Genomic DNA, 15,945 nt, shown 5'->3' on the forward strand with positions numbered 1-15,945 from the left:
AGATTGTAGCTCCAAACAGATAGTTAGATGTGTCTTTTCTTTTTACTATTTCTAAAATGCTTTATCAAAGGGGTTTCATGGACTTGGCATAAAAACGTTTAGAAGTTTGAACAGTATTCAGTTTGCTTCCTTGGCTGTTTTCTATGTCTTTTATATTGTTTATATCACCAGCAGAATTGTATCATATTGACCAAAGTGATCTATCCCATCATATATTTGGAGGTAACTGCCTAATATATATTTGCTTATTCCTTTTCTTGTTTTTTCCCCCCTCCTTAAAAACGACTGGTCAATTTTCGGCCTTTAGTTTTACAAACGTGGTTCAAACTTTCACTCATTTCAACAATCTCCTCAGAAGTTTTTTGCTCCACCAATAACCAGATGCCCCAGAAACAAGAGGAACGTTGCTCTCAGATACAAAACAGCTGCCTGATCAGAAGAGTACTTAAAATAAGAAAATACTCACAGCAGCAGTTAAGGTCAAAACACTTAAGGACCAACTAAAACATATGAATCATGGCACCACTCTGCCAACAACAAACTAGCTCTTTTCTGCTCGGTTGAGTCCAGGTGGGGACACTTCCTTTCTTTTTTGGCGTTTAGTCATTACAACAAAAACATTTCATAGATTTAAAATAAATGTATAAACCACTCCTAAAATATGTCATATTATGAATTTCATGTACCGGTAATATGCAGGATGTGGAGTGTGTCACCATGTTAAGTGACTCACTACTGATGGCTTTTGGGAAAAGGCTACTCATGCTTTCTGTGGTTACATGTTCGAAATGACAGGTGGACCCTTCTGCTGAAGGACAAACATTAAAGAAAAAATAATAATTTTGCTCTGGAAAAGTGTTGGATGTTTCTGATGTTCATCACTGGGGGAATAACCAAGCAAGGATGTGAGTCACGTTCGTGAGCAGCTCCTAGGCTGGAAGTGATCTCTGTCAATGGGACCGCAGCATAAACTCTAAAAGTCTCACATAAGCATATACCATATTTTCCAGACTTTAAAAGCCCCTACTTCCCCCCCCCCACCTTCTTAAAACATGCTGCCTAACCCGGGAATACACTACGATTCTTTTCCCTTTTCAGGGCGATTTTCCAGTAGTGCGAGAATTTTTCTATCGGGCCCACTTTCAGCTTGATCATGAATCTTCTAGTGTACAGGGGGTAACGAGGGGCGATCAGCCTCTCACGACCACCTCCCAATCAGGAATCATGAGGTCGGGAGAAAATCTAACATGTTTGACATTCAGTCGGCTGTCATAGGCAAATCATAGGTGCGAGTGAAATTTAGTTCTTTCTGTAATCTTGACAGACTGTTGCTCAGCCATGTCTTTGTCCAAATACTTTGTCACCTTTTTGTTTTTAGGGCTTTCAGTACACAGAATTGCACAAATTGCCAAGGCAACACGTTTCTCTCTAGTGAGCTACACGTTTCTCTCTAGTGAGCTTCATATTTCTCTTTTACTCGTTTGGCTTCCAGATAGACGAGTCCGAGTAGCTCCATCTCACTGCGGAGCTGAATCTGACATGGTTTTTAGACATACAATGTGGGCAGGTAGATCGCATCAGAGCGTCGGGCCGCACAGTCTGAGAACATACATCAAGAGCTGTGAACCTTTAAAACCTGCAGTTTCGTCATACAGTGTGAGCTGTAGCTGCGTCCAACGATTGAAAATATCACACAGTGTATGCCCGGCTTTATAAGTCCTTTCCTGTGGATTTTTTCTAACCGCCAGGGGTGGGGCGAGTCAAAGTTGTAAATCAAAGAATAAGGTATTCATTTTTATTTAGCACAAGAACATGCTAGCAGCAGGCGCGACGGAGAACAAATATCCCGAATTTACACATTTTGACATCTATTTGCCCCATTAAAGCTGACAAACGAATGAAGAGACTGGGCTCAACTGCAGTGCTGAAATAAAAAAATGACAAAGCCCCACCTTTTAAGTAGAGGCCAAGCAACAAGCTAACAGGAGCTAGCATTCTTCATGGTCTCTACTCAAGGGGGATATGTAGAGCTTTCCCTACAGGTTTGGTGGGAGACAGTTCACTAGATAACAGCGGCTTATAGCCCGGTGCAGCTTTCATATGTACGTTTCCAGTTGTTTCAAAAAAATGGTGATGGGCGTGGCTTATAGTGAGGTGCGCTTTATAGTCTGGAAAATATGGTAAGTAGTTTCTATCAGTCGTGGTAAATCTTACCTGTTCACTCGACGTGGACACTTGTCAGGCTTGATGTCTACCTCATAGAGGTAGACATCCATCTTTGGGATCTCCACCTGGAAGCAGTTTGCCAGCAGCTTGATTGGCTTCCCCATGGTGCCATAGCCAGGCCGCCGAGGCATGGAGAACAGGGCCTGGGGCCCAACGGCTCCTAGGGAGCAAAAAAAACATTAAAGAGAAATATTAACAGAAAAACAGATTTTCTATGGATCAGATTTTAGTTGTCTGGGTCAGAATTAACAAATAAACTGACTTAGTCATTACTTTGGGAAAAGTACATCTACTCATGGATGTTCCGACGACTCTAGATAAAATATTATGTAATCGCTCAGTGTAAAGTTTATAATAATTAGTTTTCAATATTGTTTTCATATAAATATATGAAATGTTTGGGCATGCATTTATATTAAGCACCTTTAGAAGCACAATTAAACCTCAGAGTCTTTTAGGTAATGTCTGCATCTGCAGCGGCAGAGTAGTTGTTTTTTTGTTTTTTTTTGTTTTTTTTGGTGCTTTAACAAGTTTCCAACTGTTGTTCTGTATTTAGTTAAGATGCTCCTTTTTTTTTTTTTTTTTTTTTTACCCAACCTGATAACAATAAACTGGCTGATTGAATCAGTCGATGTCCCAAACTGATCCAATACTTCTGCTGAATGACTCAAGCATATAATTCGCCATGTGAGTAAAGGCACCATGCTTAACATTGTTAAATAAAAGGTAAGAAATTGCCACAGATATATAATTCATCACTAGCTGCTGTGTTCTAAGCTCCATGTACCAGACGTGCCTTCTATGTTTGGAGTTCATAATCAAGGCCGTTTGCTTGATTACGTTTTCTAGCACACCTCTGAGGCTTCAACAGAACATTTTTATCAAAGATTCAATAACACACAGTGGACTATTTTCCAGTTTAGGGAGTTCTGAACGCTGTAGGTTAATGGATTACTCAGGTGTATCAAAGGAAAGCTGGTTGGAAAAAATATAATTTTTTTCAAGGATTTGTTTGCAAACAGATGAACATGTCCTTTTCTTTCCACTTTTCAATCGGGTCCTGTGTGTTGGTCTAAATCATAAACTCCACACAGAAATCATTGAGGCCTCTGGTTTAATTAACAGTCTAAAGGTTTCAAGGGGCTTTTCTAGGACAGAGGAGAAGCTCAGTTATTTCTTTTATATTAAAATCTACCGCTTTTAAGCAGATTTCAAATATTAATTCTAAAGCTTACTTAGAAGTTTAAGATCATTTGGAAAATATTTTGAACCACATCTAATTACTTTTATCTTTAAAAAGGCACCAACATCTGATCATTAAACAGAACTCCCCTGTCAGAACTGGTTAGAAGAAATTACACACCGATAAAGTAATGACTGTCTCCCTGTAATGGCAAAATAAAGCAAAGAAACCGAAAATGTCACGATAAGGTTATGTGTTTGGGGAAATGCCACAAATCCGACACATCACACACTGACATTTCTAACGAAAACGGCACCCATGAACACACTGCACCCTCCACAAAACCACATCTTTGCAGTTTTCTCACCCAATACAACTGATTTAGATGATCAATAACAAAACGGAGTAAACCATCTCGTATTTCTAAGCAAACCAACTCCGCAGGAAAACCCTGTCAAATTTCAGCTTTGGTTCGTTTTATGCGTGTTGTAGATCAAACAGGAATCGCATGACTCAGCATTCAGAGCCACATATCTGATGCAATAAAAACACTTGAAGAGGGGAAGACTTTTTCATAAACGTATAAGAATGAAATAAGGACCTAATGCAATTTTAAACTACCACTTCTATTCCAGTTCACTATGATGGAAAAAACTTCTATTCCTTATAAATTTAAGTATCTCATTACATTTCCTCAATGGTCCTTTTTTACTTTAAGAACAAATATCAAGGGCATAATGACTAAATATAAAACATGGCTGCTTCTGAAGATATTTTGGGAGCAATAGAAAAAAAACGAATGTCTTGGGTATGAGTCACTTTGATCCTTAAGCTGTTATTTTCCACTATAATGTGCCTCAATCGTGTTCAGACTATTTAGACTCTGCTGAGGCATGCAATCCACATCAAAGCTGACAAAAACTACCCTTTATTGCTGACATCACAGCGCACCGTTTGCGCACGTTTAACGTCATTTTCATATGAAAACTTAAGGAAGGCTCCCTCATTTGCCTGCCTGGTGCTGCTTTGTTTATACCCTGTCCCCTTAAACCTCTGCTGCTTTCGTTTTTAACTTTCTCTTAAGTCTCAGGGAGCCTTACTAAAAAAAGATGTCTGTAATGTGTCATTGAAAAATAAGAGTCATCCTGGGGCCTAATGTGTGATTCATCTCTGACCTGACTCACAGGCCCACATGTGTAGGCTGGAGTTCAAAGCTGTGCTCAATGGAGGGAAGTTCATAAAAATAAAAATAAAAATCTCCCCACAACAAAAAAAGAAACCTGATGTGAACTTGTTTGTTTACAGTCGGGTTGTACTCGTTTTTTCCTCCAGTGGGCTGTGCAATAAAGATCAACTGGGTTGATGAAAGAGGGAAAGGTTTCTTATTGAATAAATTACAGGGGGGGGAACCAAAAAAGAAGGCTGGAAATTCTATCAGAGCAATTCAGTTTTGGTTATTTGTGAAACTCGTGTCGAGAGCAACACAAAACAAGAGAAAAAAGGAAGAATGATCTCAACAGGTAACAGAAATAAGATGCTGCTGTTGATTCTCTGGCTCAGTTAAGGGGCGTTTTCCTGGCTTTTATCGGCGTCTTGCCGCTGGTCTCTGCTCGGAGTGAGTCACACAGCGCCCACAGAAAGAAAAAGTACCCAGCTTCCACTCATCAATAGATTTACCCAAAAAGCAATGTTTGCATCTTAAAGCTTTAGGAAAAAAAAACAATAATAATATTCCACCATGTAGAGCGCATGCTGGTTTGGTTTCAGTCTGAATCCCACACATACAGCAACTCATAGTGGTTTGTTAGAAGGCTAGACAGCAGGAAATTCAGTTTTTATTTTTACTGATGAAACTACCGTCAGAGAGGTAGTTGCTTTTTTATTTTGGCATTTAACACAAACACCACCGCATTGTTTATCTCAACATATTCAGCTTTGAACAAACAACAGATTTACTCATTTAATCTCCAAAAAATCCCCTTGGAAATGGAAACTTACCACCAGCTGACGTGTGCATGCTGATCTTAATAAACTTTTTACCAGTTTTGCAACAAATTTGTAGCAATGCACACGCTTGGTAGGCAGTTTTTTTTAATGAATTATTCATTAATAAAGGTTTGTGAAGCATGAACAATGAAATTAAACTTTTTCATATTTACAGACATTAAATATAACTGTATAAACTGCTTGAACTACCGTAGTTACTCAGATCCTACTTCTTTAATCATTCTCTACTGCTGCACATTTTTTACGACAGGAAGCCCATTTCCATTGCTCCATTTTGGATCCGATCATTACTAAATGGCTTTCAGGGTTTCTGCTCAGGTAGCAGACCTCTTCACTTCCCAAGATCAGGACTAAACAAGGAAAGACAGCATTTAGCTTAGAAACTGCATTTCTGGGACCATCCGAGTGAAAACCCGAGGTTTGCAGGAACTGTTAGTTGAATGAATTAGGAATGAAAACACTACTGCAACTGAGAAGACCAGATACTTTATTCAATCAATTGCTTTGATCATAATTAATTAACATTTTTACCACGTTTCTTATTTTTTATTGCCGAAATTTTGCCATTTTATCAAATCTTTAATTTTCTTTATGTGGTCAGATTTCATGCTTGTACGCTTTTAGGTTTGCAACTAATGATTAATTTACTAATCAATTCATTTGTAAAATCTGTCAACTTATTTTTAGATTAATCGATGAATAATCCGATAGTACAGGGTTCCTTAAAAAAGATTCCTAATGATTGTAAACTGATGGAGGGGGAAAAAAAAGGTTTTAATCTTAAAATGCAAAATATATGTGTTTAAGTCTCTATACTCCAGCTGCGGTTAAGGGATTATTAAATCAGTTGACGATTATTTCAATAAGTGATTAATCATGAGTGATCCACTTAATTATTTCAGCCCATTAGGTGTTAGTTGTCCACACAATCCTAATAGGTGTTTGATATTTACGTCTTTATCTCCTGTTAAGCATTTTTGAGTTAGCTCTGTGCCACACAAATAAAACTCAATTGCCTTAAACAACCTCCTTCATATAAATAATTTAATATGTTGTTTAAATGATCAAATATTAAAAATCTAAATTTTTAAAGGAGTTTTTAAAAAATGATATTGCCTATGGAAGTATGAATTCACAAAAAATTGGTTTGAAACGTACTGAGGAAGTGGGGCTGAAACAATTAATCGGATTAATCGATTACTGAAATAATCGTCAACTAATTCAGTAATCTATTAATCCACAAAGGTGCTAAACAGAAAAAGTTTTTACATTTTAGGTGTGAAAATGTGTTTTCAAGTTGAGGGGTTATTTCCTTTTTTTACCCTTCTCTCCCGTTTCTATTTTTTTTGGTTTGACGGTCAGTCTCTTCTAAAGAATGTAGTGTGGCTTTTTTTGTTTCGTTTTTTGTCCTACCATTTCCCCTTTTTTTTTATATATATTCTTAAATAGGAAACTATCAACTAGTTCCTCAGATACATTTTTCTGTTATAAGATTCTATAAACACCACATTACTAGATCTAACTATAACTGAATGTACAATATTGGTATTTTGGGTGAACCGAATTAAGTTATTTTTTTTTAATTGAACATTTTGAAAAAGATCCCTAAATTGTTCCTATAAATTACTGCTGTATTTATAGTCAAAAATCCCACAGAGGTTTTAATTCAAACCCTAAATCTCAACAGAGAAAAAGTAGCCTGTAGTTCAAACTGTTCAGAAATACCACAAGTTTGATAAAACTCCTTTTAGTCAAAACATCCATTACCCTGTAAACACCGAGGACAGTTTAACAATACACATGTGGTATGCAGCAGGTTGAGAGGTTGGAGATATAGCAAGCATGTAACACAGACGTTTATAAAAGCCTTTCTGGATTCAGCAAAACAAGGCTGATATCAGAGTATTACCCCCAGTCCTTCTTCAGAGAGACAAAACAACTGGGATCCTTCAAAATAAAAATAAAAAAACAGTAAAACTTGTTCCTCTGAGCAAAGGAAATCTTGTTTAAACCAGCAAAAATCCCTTCTGATCTAAGCTTTTGAGAAACGATGCAAATATAAATGTCTAAGATCTAAACTTTCATAAAAAAAGAAACCGATTAGAGGAAGAAATATCTGGTCTGAAAGTACTTTGATGTAAACAATTAAGCCAAATTATAGAACGATGCTAAAGCGAGTGACAGTTTTGAGTGCCTACACAGAACATTAAACCATACTGAGGTGTGACGATAAACCTACCAAAGGTTTACAGAAACATCAAGGCTGGCTGTGATGTTGGAGAATAAATCAAGTACATTTTGTTTAGAAAAAAACAAAACAACACCCATGCCACTAGATCGTAACATTTTGCAGTTTGCTAAAACAAATACGAAGGTTAAACCACAAATGCACACCTTTACTCTTCCTGTCTGGCTGAACTCTTTGTTAAAGGCTTTACAAAAATCGGGAGCTTAACTAAAAATGCTGCACCGTTTGTGCTTGCCACTTGGAGAGAGAGAAAAGTTGTGTGTGCGCTTTGGGGTAATTACAGGAAGGGCATGCCTTAATAAACAAAAGTTTGGTTAGAGCTGATCCTCCTACAATCCTTCGAAGTGGTTTGATTTCTATGCATTTAAACATGAAATCAGAAGGAAAACCTTTGCTCGACCACAATCTGCATGCAAAGTTTCAGTTTTCTGCTTTTATCTGCAGAGACAGCTGGCAATCAGATCTTTTTTACAACAACTGCATGGCTTCATAACTTCTAACATTGACATCCAGGATATTCTTTTAATTGCAGCACTTTCTTTCACACAGTATAATCTTATACACACTTTTCTTACGCTTCTGTTCTCTAAGGTTATCAGAGTGTGTTGAACTCGACCCTGGTCTGCCTATTACACAAATGTCCATTTAAGACCAACTATGCTATAAAAAAGAGGTTCCTTTCAGATCCTGTTAACAGTATAATGACAGTTTTAAGTGTATAAAAGATAAACATGTTGCGAATAAATAAAGGAAACTAAAAATCTCAAACGTTCCACAAATAACACAGTTAAAAACTTCATAGTACAGCAATAATCTTTTCTCCTTGAAAAGAAAAAAAAACAAAAATGTAGAAACATCTCGGCAATGTGAACTCATTCCACTCGGCTGCCTTGTGACACAACACAGTCCCACTGTAAACAGTGGGCCCGGATCCAGGGAAACAGCATGCTGACATTCACTCACTGCAAACCCCCCTCAGCCACGTCCCAGTCATACACAAACGGCCACTCTCACACATACCCCTACATGAATCCAACACAGCAGCACGCACACAATACGGCTGCTGTATTTCTTAGGGAGGCCTGAGCTTTAGGAAGAGGACCAATGCTAGGTAGGCAGGCACAATAACGTCGGTCACAGGAGGGCAGACCTACATATGCGTTGGCTCTGAGAAAGACTGAAAGCTGGCAGGGAGGACTGATGCATGTCCCACAGATTGAGACTCCTCCCTTCAGCCCCCTTCATAAACCTGAGGAGAGAGAAAGAGTTGCATCTGGCACACAAGGGAGAAACTGTCACTCTGGACTACAGATAAACACCAGCCGGCTGCCTCATACCATCAGGCGGACATCCTCTTTATGTGGACGACCTTAATCCGAGCTGGCCAGTCTGGACTGTGGAATAATTTTGTGTGGTCAACAACTGCAGGTCCCATATTTGACCCTAAAGCAACCAGAATCCTCTCAGACTGGCACTTTGTCTTTTTTTTTAAATATATATATGTAAAATAATAATGTTTTTTAATTTAACTTTATTGATCTCACACTGGAGAAATTCCCCTCTGCATTTAAGCCATCCCCTTGCAGAGCAGTGGGCTGCCATTGTGCGGCACCCGGGGAGCAGTGTGGGCTAAAGGGCGGATTATACTTCTGCAACCGCACACATCAAATGTCACTTGGGTCTGGTGGTGAACCAGTTTTGCTGGTATGCTTCTGCAACGTCTATCTGGAATTTCTAGGGATGCACAGCAGTTTCCCGCTAAAGCGCTGGGGGGAGCCTATTCAAGAACTTCTTCAGCGGCGCCGGGGGGAGGGTTTATTTTCCAAAACAACACGTCTGAGGCATCGTACAAGTGGTTGTACTTCCGAACCTCCTCGATCAACCTTTCGTCGTGGTTATCCATTGTTGTTATTACACTTCGTTTTTTTTTGTTTTTTTTAATGGTGCGCCCCGGCACCAAATCGAGAAGGACGACCACACAGACAGCCTGAAAGCATACCAAGGACCAATCACAGCTGCTTTTTGTCTGCGCAATTCCGTTTGAGGTCTGTGCGGGTTTGCGAATGTCCAACGCGTAGTCGGGATTTTTTTGAGGTGCATGCGTGGTTATGTTTTTTTTTTTTTTTTTATAAAATTAAATTATAAATTAAATGTATTGCTGAGCAGGTAAAACAGAACAGAATTTGGTTTTGAACAGTAATGGCTTAAATGAAGCCTTGCTATCCCTGCCAAACAGATGGATATAACAGATAGAACGTGCTGACTAATGTTGAATTGTGCATTTAATTAATGTAATCTGTAATTTAATGCTATCTACAAACAATCAGGGAAACATTATGGTTGACAAATTATATATTATCCAAATTAGGGCAATATTCTAAACTGTAGTTATCATGCCAGTATTAATATTTGCAATATCTCAACTGCAAGGGCATCCTTGGACGCTATAACTTATGTGATATCATATTTCAAAGCCTTGCATTTACACTAAGCCTGCCAGTACCAACTGACCAAAAGGTCTGTAATGGCACAGGATCCTCAACGTATCAGTTTTAAAAGCTTTAAATACCTCAGAGAAAATGGGGTTGTTTCTGATTTTATTACATAAAAACTTTTAATAAAACAACAAAGGAAACTGTTGTTTAGTGATAGCTGATTATGTTACAGCAATATGTAGAAACAGTACTGCAAATTAACGTTTTTCCTAAAAAAAAAATAAAAAAAAAAATTAAAACAAGACATCCATTAATATATTAATGCATGATTCTGTTTTTTGTTTTTGTTTTTTTGTTTTTTTTTACTCTAAATCTGAACATCAATAGCTATTACCTTGGGAAATTAACTTTGCATAGGTTTTATTATCGAAAATGATGAAAAAGATTTAATTCCTTCAAAAAATCTTACCCTTATTTTTCCCCAATTCGATTTTTTTTTAAATCCTCTCAAATCGCAGCAGCATTAAGTTCCTGAGCTTTATCATTTAGGAGATGTGGTTTCTGTTTAATAGTTTTATCATCCATGAGCTTTAAAAAAAAAAACTAAATAAAGAGGCCTCCTGTTCCAGGTACCAATCTTTCTATCAATTCTATTATTTTAGAAACAGCAGAACAAACAAAGCTTTAAAGACAGACATAGTCATGTTCACTAAAGGTTAACATACCCTGACAATCTCATACCAGCCCATGTTGGGGTGGGAAAAACAAAACTAAACAATGCTGACAATGTAACATAAACATGTTTATTTTTGGTGTCCTTAAGGTTAGGTTTTAGGACTGGGAAAAAAAAAGAAAAGAAAATGATGAAAGATGTCTAGAACCCTTGGAAGTTGAACAGCAGTGAACAGGAAGGCTGTTAAAGTGCATTCTCCATAGAAACCAGCAACAATATGCCAATAGTTAGCCGTATGGGTGGCGGGGCCTGCAGAAGGAGGGAGCAGGGGGGTTCTAACCCATTGAGAAGCGGCTGGTTGAATGAACTCAGCATTATGAGGAGGGACTGCAAATCAAGTGCTAAGCCCTGCCTCAAAGCCGGCCCTACTGTCTGTACAAAATCCACAGAGAATCGACCTACAAGGAGAAGTGACAGAGAAGGCAGGGTTTCCCACTGGGGCACAGGGAGGGAAACAGAAGCAGTAACCAAGGAGGAGCAAAGAAAGGGTTCGGGGGGGTCGTAACTGTCTGTGAATAAATAAATCAAAAAAGAGCGGGAATAAGAGGAATGAACAAAGGCAGCTTTAAAAAAAGAAAAAATTTCAGAAAAATAAAGCGTGTGGTTTAATAACATCTACCCATATGTTATTTCAGACTTTTACTGAATACCTTAATGAAAGAAAAACACTCTAGTTTCTATTCTAAGTTTAATACAAATCCCAGCTCAACCAGGGGTCTAGTTACGACCAAACCGATTAATCTGAAGCCAACTCAGATCCCACCTGAGTGCAATGTGACAGGTGGGACCCCCCCATAAACCACTACCAGCTGTTCTCTGAAAGTCTCATCATTCTTCCAGTAAACTGCTGCCCGATACACCGACGACACCATAAAATGAGATGGTTTCCATATTAACTTTGAAAGTTTTGATTTAATGCTGCTACGCACAAAACAAACTGACTAAAACAAAAAAGCACACTAGACAAAAAAGAAGAAATGTATTATTTCATATCATTTTTTGTAGATTACATTGTTTTGTGATCAATTGTAGAGAAAAAAAAGCAAAACGATTTGATTAATAAAACCAGCTTCCCACATATATCCAAAACATCAAATGTGAGTGAGGACTTTAACAATGGACCTACATTTTCCTCTTCTTCATGCCATGTATAGGCATACTGTTAAATGCAATTCACTTTCTAAAGCACCTTTCATTTCTATTGACCTTGGTACTAAGCTCTTGAGTGCGACGATTCCCATAGTCTGGTCAGACCCATGCCAAGGCAAAAGAGGAAACAGACTAAGTGATCAATTAGCATTTTCTCACACCGCTCTCTCTCTCGGCCACAGACTGACCAATGGAGGGGCCCCTTTTAATCATTCACCCAAGCACAGGTCTCAGAAGTCAGCAAGTACAACGCAGCGATGCAGGGTTGCCAATCAACAACAGGAACACAATTTATCGAGACAGACTAGAAAAGATAGAGCAGCAGCTCTAATCTCTACTAATGCACTAATGTATTTCAAAGTGAAAGCATCAAGACTTTTAACACACTATATAAAGCCAGATAGCAGCGTGTTCTATGGAACTCCATGTGCTGTGTTCTCAGAGAGCCCTGAGCAAACACATCCACTCCTGGCAGCCGTGCTGATTGAGGAGCTGGGGTAGTAAACTACGATAGCAGGAGTTACTAAGGATATTGGATTTTATTTTCCCAAACAATCGTTTTCAAGTAGAACTGCAAGATTTATACGCTTGTCAGTAGTTGGATTAAAAGAAAAAAATATTTATACACGAACAAATAAACTGCAATATAAAATGCCATATTAACCCTAAAGCTATTTTTTCTGTCTCTACATGATGGTGGGAAAACACCCTGCAGTCCCATTTGCCATTAAGGCTGGGAAAATGAAGGAGGAGGAGAATAGGCGGCGTGGAGGATCTCCACTTGAATGAGGTGGGAGCCGGCAACGGACCAACTTCAGTATCATGTATCAGTGACTAATCAAGAGAACCAGGCATTGAGTTTATGGTCACCTAAGAGGAAAGCTTCCGTTACAATGGAGACAAAGACAGGTGGTTCAAGGCTGTTTAACTGCCACTGGGATCAATGTGGAGGAGGAGGGGGGACGCAAAAAAAGAAATGATCTAAACACATTTAGAAATAAGATTTAGAAATTAATAGAAGCAATGAAAAGCTGAGAATATTTCAATTTATCTTTAAAAAAGGTTAAAGGAATAGTCAGCAAATGTTGAAGCAATGTAACTGTAATTTGTAACCAGTTAATAAATGAGCTAAAACAGTCTCATTTAATTTGATCCACGCTTTGTATAAGCTCTGATCTGATGGATTCACCCCCATAAGATAACAATATCAAAAATAATTAAACTTAGACAGATTTATTTTCTCATTTTGTATACAGGGGTGTAAACAAAAAGAAATTTAATTTAAAACACCTCTAGACAATTTAATTTTATGTTATTTTTAAAAATAAGATACATTTTTTAACGGACATTAGTCCATTTTGATCTTAGATTCCTTGTTGTTAGAAATGATCTAAACTCAATATTAGTAAATTATATAAATTTTGAATAAATAAAGGATATAATTTGCTCCAAATTTGCATCTATTCCTGTTAAAGTCACAGCCTGGGGCTATTATTTATGTTTTAGTTGGACTAAAGTGTCTTGTTTTACCTAAAAGGAGTGTTTTAAAAACAATTACATTTATGACAATATCCCATGGTGCTTATTATAGAATATATGGATTGCTATACATAAAATAACTTTAATTAATTTCCATTAAAAAAGGTAACATTTTAAATCAAAGGTCATCAGTTGAAGATTTTTTTGCCCAAAAAAAAAGGGGGTTATTTCAGGTCACATTTTTTCCTCTGATTTCCATGTACAAGGATAGGACAGAAATAAACCAATAATTTAAGCAACAAAACAACTTCAGCTCCCTGAAATTAATTTTGTGGGCATCATTCAAGTTGTTTTACTGTCTGTTTATCACTTTGTCTTTTTTCTTATTTACCTCAGATATTAACCTTTTACCAGAGTCTGAACCTCACTTTAGATCTGCTCACCAAGCATGTGTACCATATTACAGATGTTGGGCTTAAAGGGACAGGCTAAATATGTAGAGGTCAGAGTTCAGCCGGGGTCACATGTTCAGAGAAGACCAGCATTGAAGCCCACACCTGACTGATGATGGAAATGGAACAGAACCATCTCCTCAGTACAACCAACGAAATTGAAATTCGCTGTAAAATTTACCCCTGAAACCTAAACATGACTAATATTTCCTCTTACTCCCAGTCATGTCTTGGCGATGATATGATCAGAAACCTTCCATGGTTTCACGGATCTATCACCTGTAACCCATCTGTGAACCGATTGAGAACATTTAAAATGCAGGCTTTATTACCTGTAGTTCCGATTTCCATTCATGAGGTCTCTGCCCGGTTCGCTTCCCGGATCACAGATGTCAAACGTTGGGGACTCCTCCGTTCAGTCCGGTGTCTCCTTCGGGAGTGCAGCTCCTCTGCCTCCGCTGTGAAACAGCGTGTCCTAAGCACACCCACCCACCAGACACCCCCTCCTCTCCTACTTTGAAAAGGCAACCCTCCCTTCCTTCCTTCCTCTATGGACGTTTCACCAGCCGATACTTTTCGTTTTTTCTCCACAAACCACCTTTTTTCGCACGTCGACAGATAAACTCAGACTCCGCTGCCAAGGCTAAAGCTACTGGCTGCTGTGAGCTAGTTAGCCCAGTCAGCTCGCTAGCCTGGCTTTCGTATAAAATGGTTGGAAGGGAAGAGAGGAGCTGTCAGGAGATCATCACAGCGGGGTCATGAAGTCCACATAAATCCCTGCCGATGTATGGCGGTCCGTAGAGATGACATAAATATTTTCACAACGGGGAAAGGGAGCCGTTTGACCAGCTAAAATAAGCAGCTAGCAGGCTAGCACGGCTGATAGTTGGAATTCTGACAGGCGACGTACACTTTTTTTTATCCCATTAAAACAGCTGTTTCAGGCAGGTCGCTTTTCGCCGTGCTCCGTCTTCCGCTGACGTCAGTAAGTTGTGTCCAAGCTGTAAAAGTCGGCTGTCAGTCCCGCGGTGTGTTCGCCGATGAGTGTCAGGATTCCCAGGCTGGTTGACAGGAGAACTCCGAGAGGCTTCGGCGAGCAGCTAAATATGGTGAAGTTGGCTCTCTGACACCGACAGGAAGAGGCGGGCTCACGTCACAATCCGGCCCCGCCTTCAGCGCGAGGAAACCCCACTTTTCTGAATACATCAATTACTTTTTAAATATAACTGTTATTTTCTTTTTCTTTTTTTGTAAGAAAGAAGAGTGGAGATTCCTACTTTAAAATGTAAATCAATGTCTTTTGTTCAAGAAAAAAAGATTAGTTTTTAAATGTGCATTTTTTTTCTCAAACGTAATTAACCGGATATTAGGATTTATTTAAAAGTACATATAGGAAATTTAATAAAAAAGAAATGAAAAAAAAAATGAAATGAGACTAGCTAAAGAAATAGTTAAAGCTTTGAAAGATTGTAAAGCAAATCCCCTTCAATATAATAAACAAGCAGTGAATAATGGATTGAGCCGATACTTTAAAGCCCTAATGTAAAGATCTGATTTTTTTAATACATTGGATAAAGCTTATAGTTATAGTGGCTCATGTTGTCCTGAGCTATCTCTATAGTTATGCTGCTATAGGCTTAGACTTCTGGAGAACAGAGGGACCCCTTTTTCATCATTCTGCTTCATTCTATCTCTATTCTCCCACTCTTCAGAATCTGTTAGTTCAATCTCTAACGTTATGCTCTCTGCTTTTTTTCATTGTAAATTTGCCTCATCTGTTCATGTTTGGCTAGGACACCATCCTGGAGAGAAATATCAGCTGTGCTGCTGCTATCAACACCTTTGTTTATGGTTTTTGGAGATCAGCCTGTTTTTCTGGTGTAGTCCTGTTTCTTTGACTGTGACTGGCTGGATGTGCTTTCTTCGTCCTCTGGCATGTGGGTTGGCTCGTCTGCCTGGCTGTGTGTTTCCTGGACAGGGCCGCCTTTTACAGTTGCTTTTTGTATCACTGCTTCTGTCTCCTTGAACCCCAG

The 15,945-nt window shown here is 38.5% G+C and overlaps 1 protein-coding gene across 2 annotated transcripts in view; it reads right to left on the reverse strand.

The window, feature by feature from the left end:
• Nucleotides 1–15,107, reverse strand: part of LOC119777453 (protein argonaute-3) — a 36,150-nt gene extending 21,043 nt beyond the window's left edge. Inside the window, exons 1-2 of one of the 2 annotated variants that reach the window (XM_038276335.1) lie at nucleotides 14,245–15,107; nucleotides 2,215–2,386 (exon numbers count right to left, since the gene is read on the reverse strand). In XM_038276335.1, coding sequence (XP_038132263.1) covers nucleotides 2,215–2,386; nucleotides 14,245–14,263 — 191 coding nt within the window. In that variant the 5' untranslated portion in view covers nucleotides 14,264–15,107. The remainder of the gene's footprint in view (nucleotides 1–2,214; nucleotides 2,387–14,244) is intronic. The other variant, XM_038276336.1, reaches the window with a different exon arrangement.
• Nucleotides 15,108–15,945: the final 838 nt, after the last annotated feature.

The sequence above is a fragment of the Cyprinodon tularosa genome, unplaced genomic scaffold (genome assembly GCF_016077235.1).
Source record: "Cyprinodon tularosa strain WSP-4 unplaced genomic scaffold, ASM1607723v1 ctg124, whole genome shotgun sequence".
NCBI lineage: Eukaryota > Metazoa > Chordata > Actinopteri > Cyprinodontiformes > Cyprinodontidae > Cyprinodon > Cyprinodon tularosa.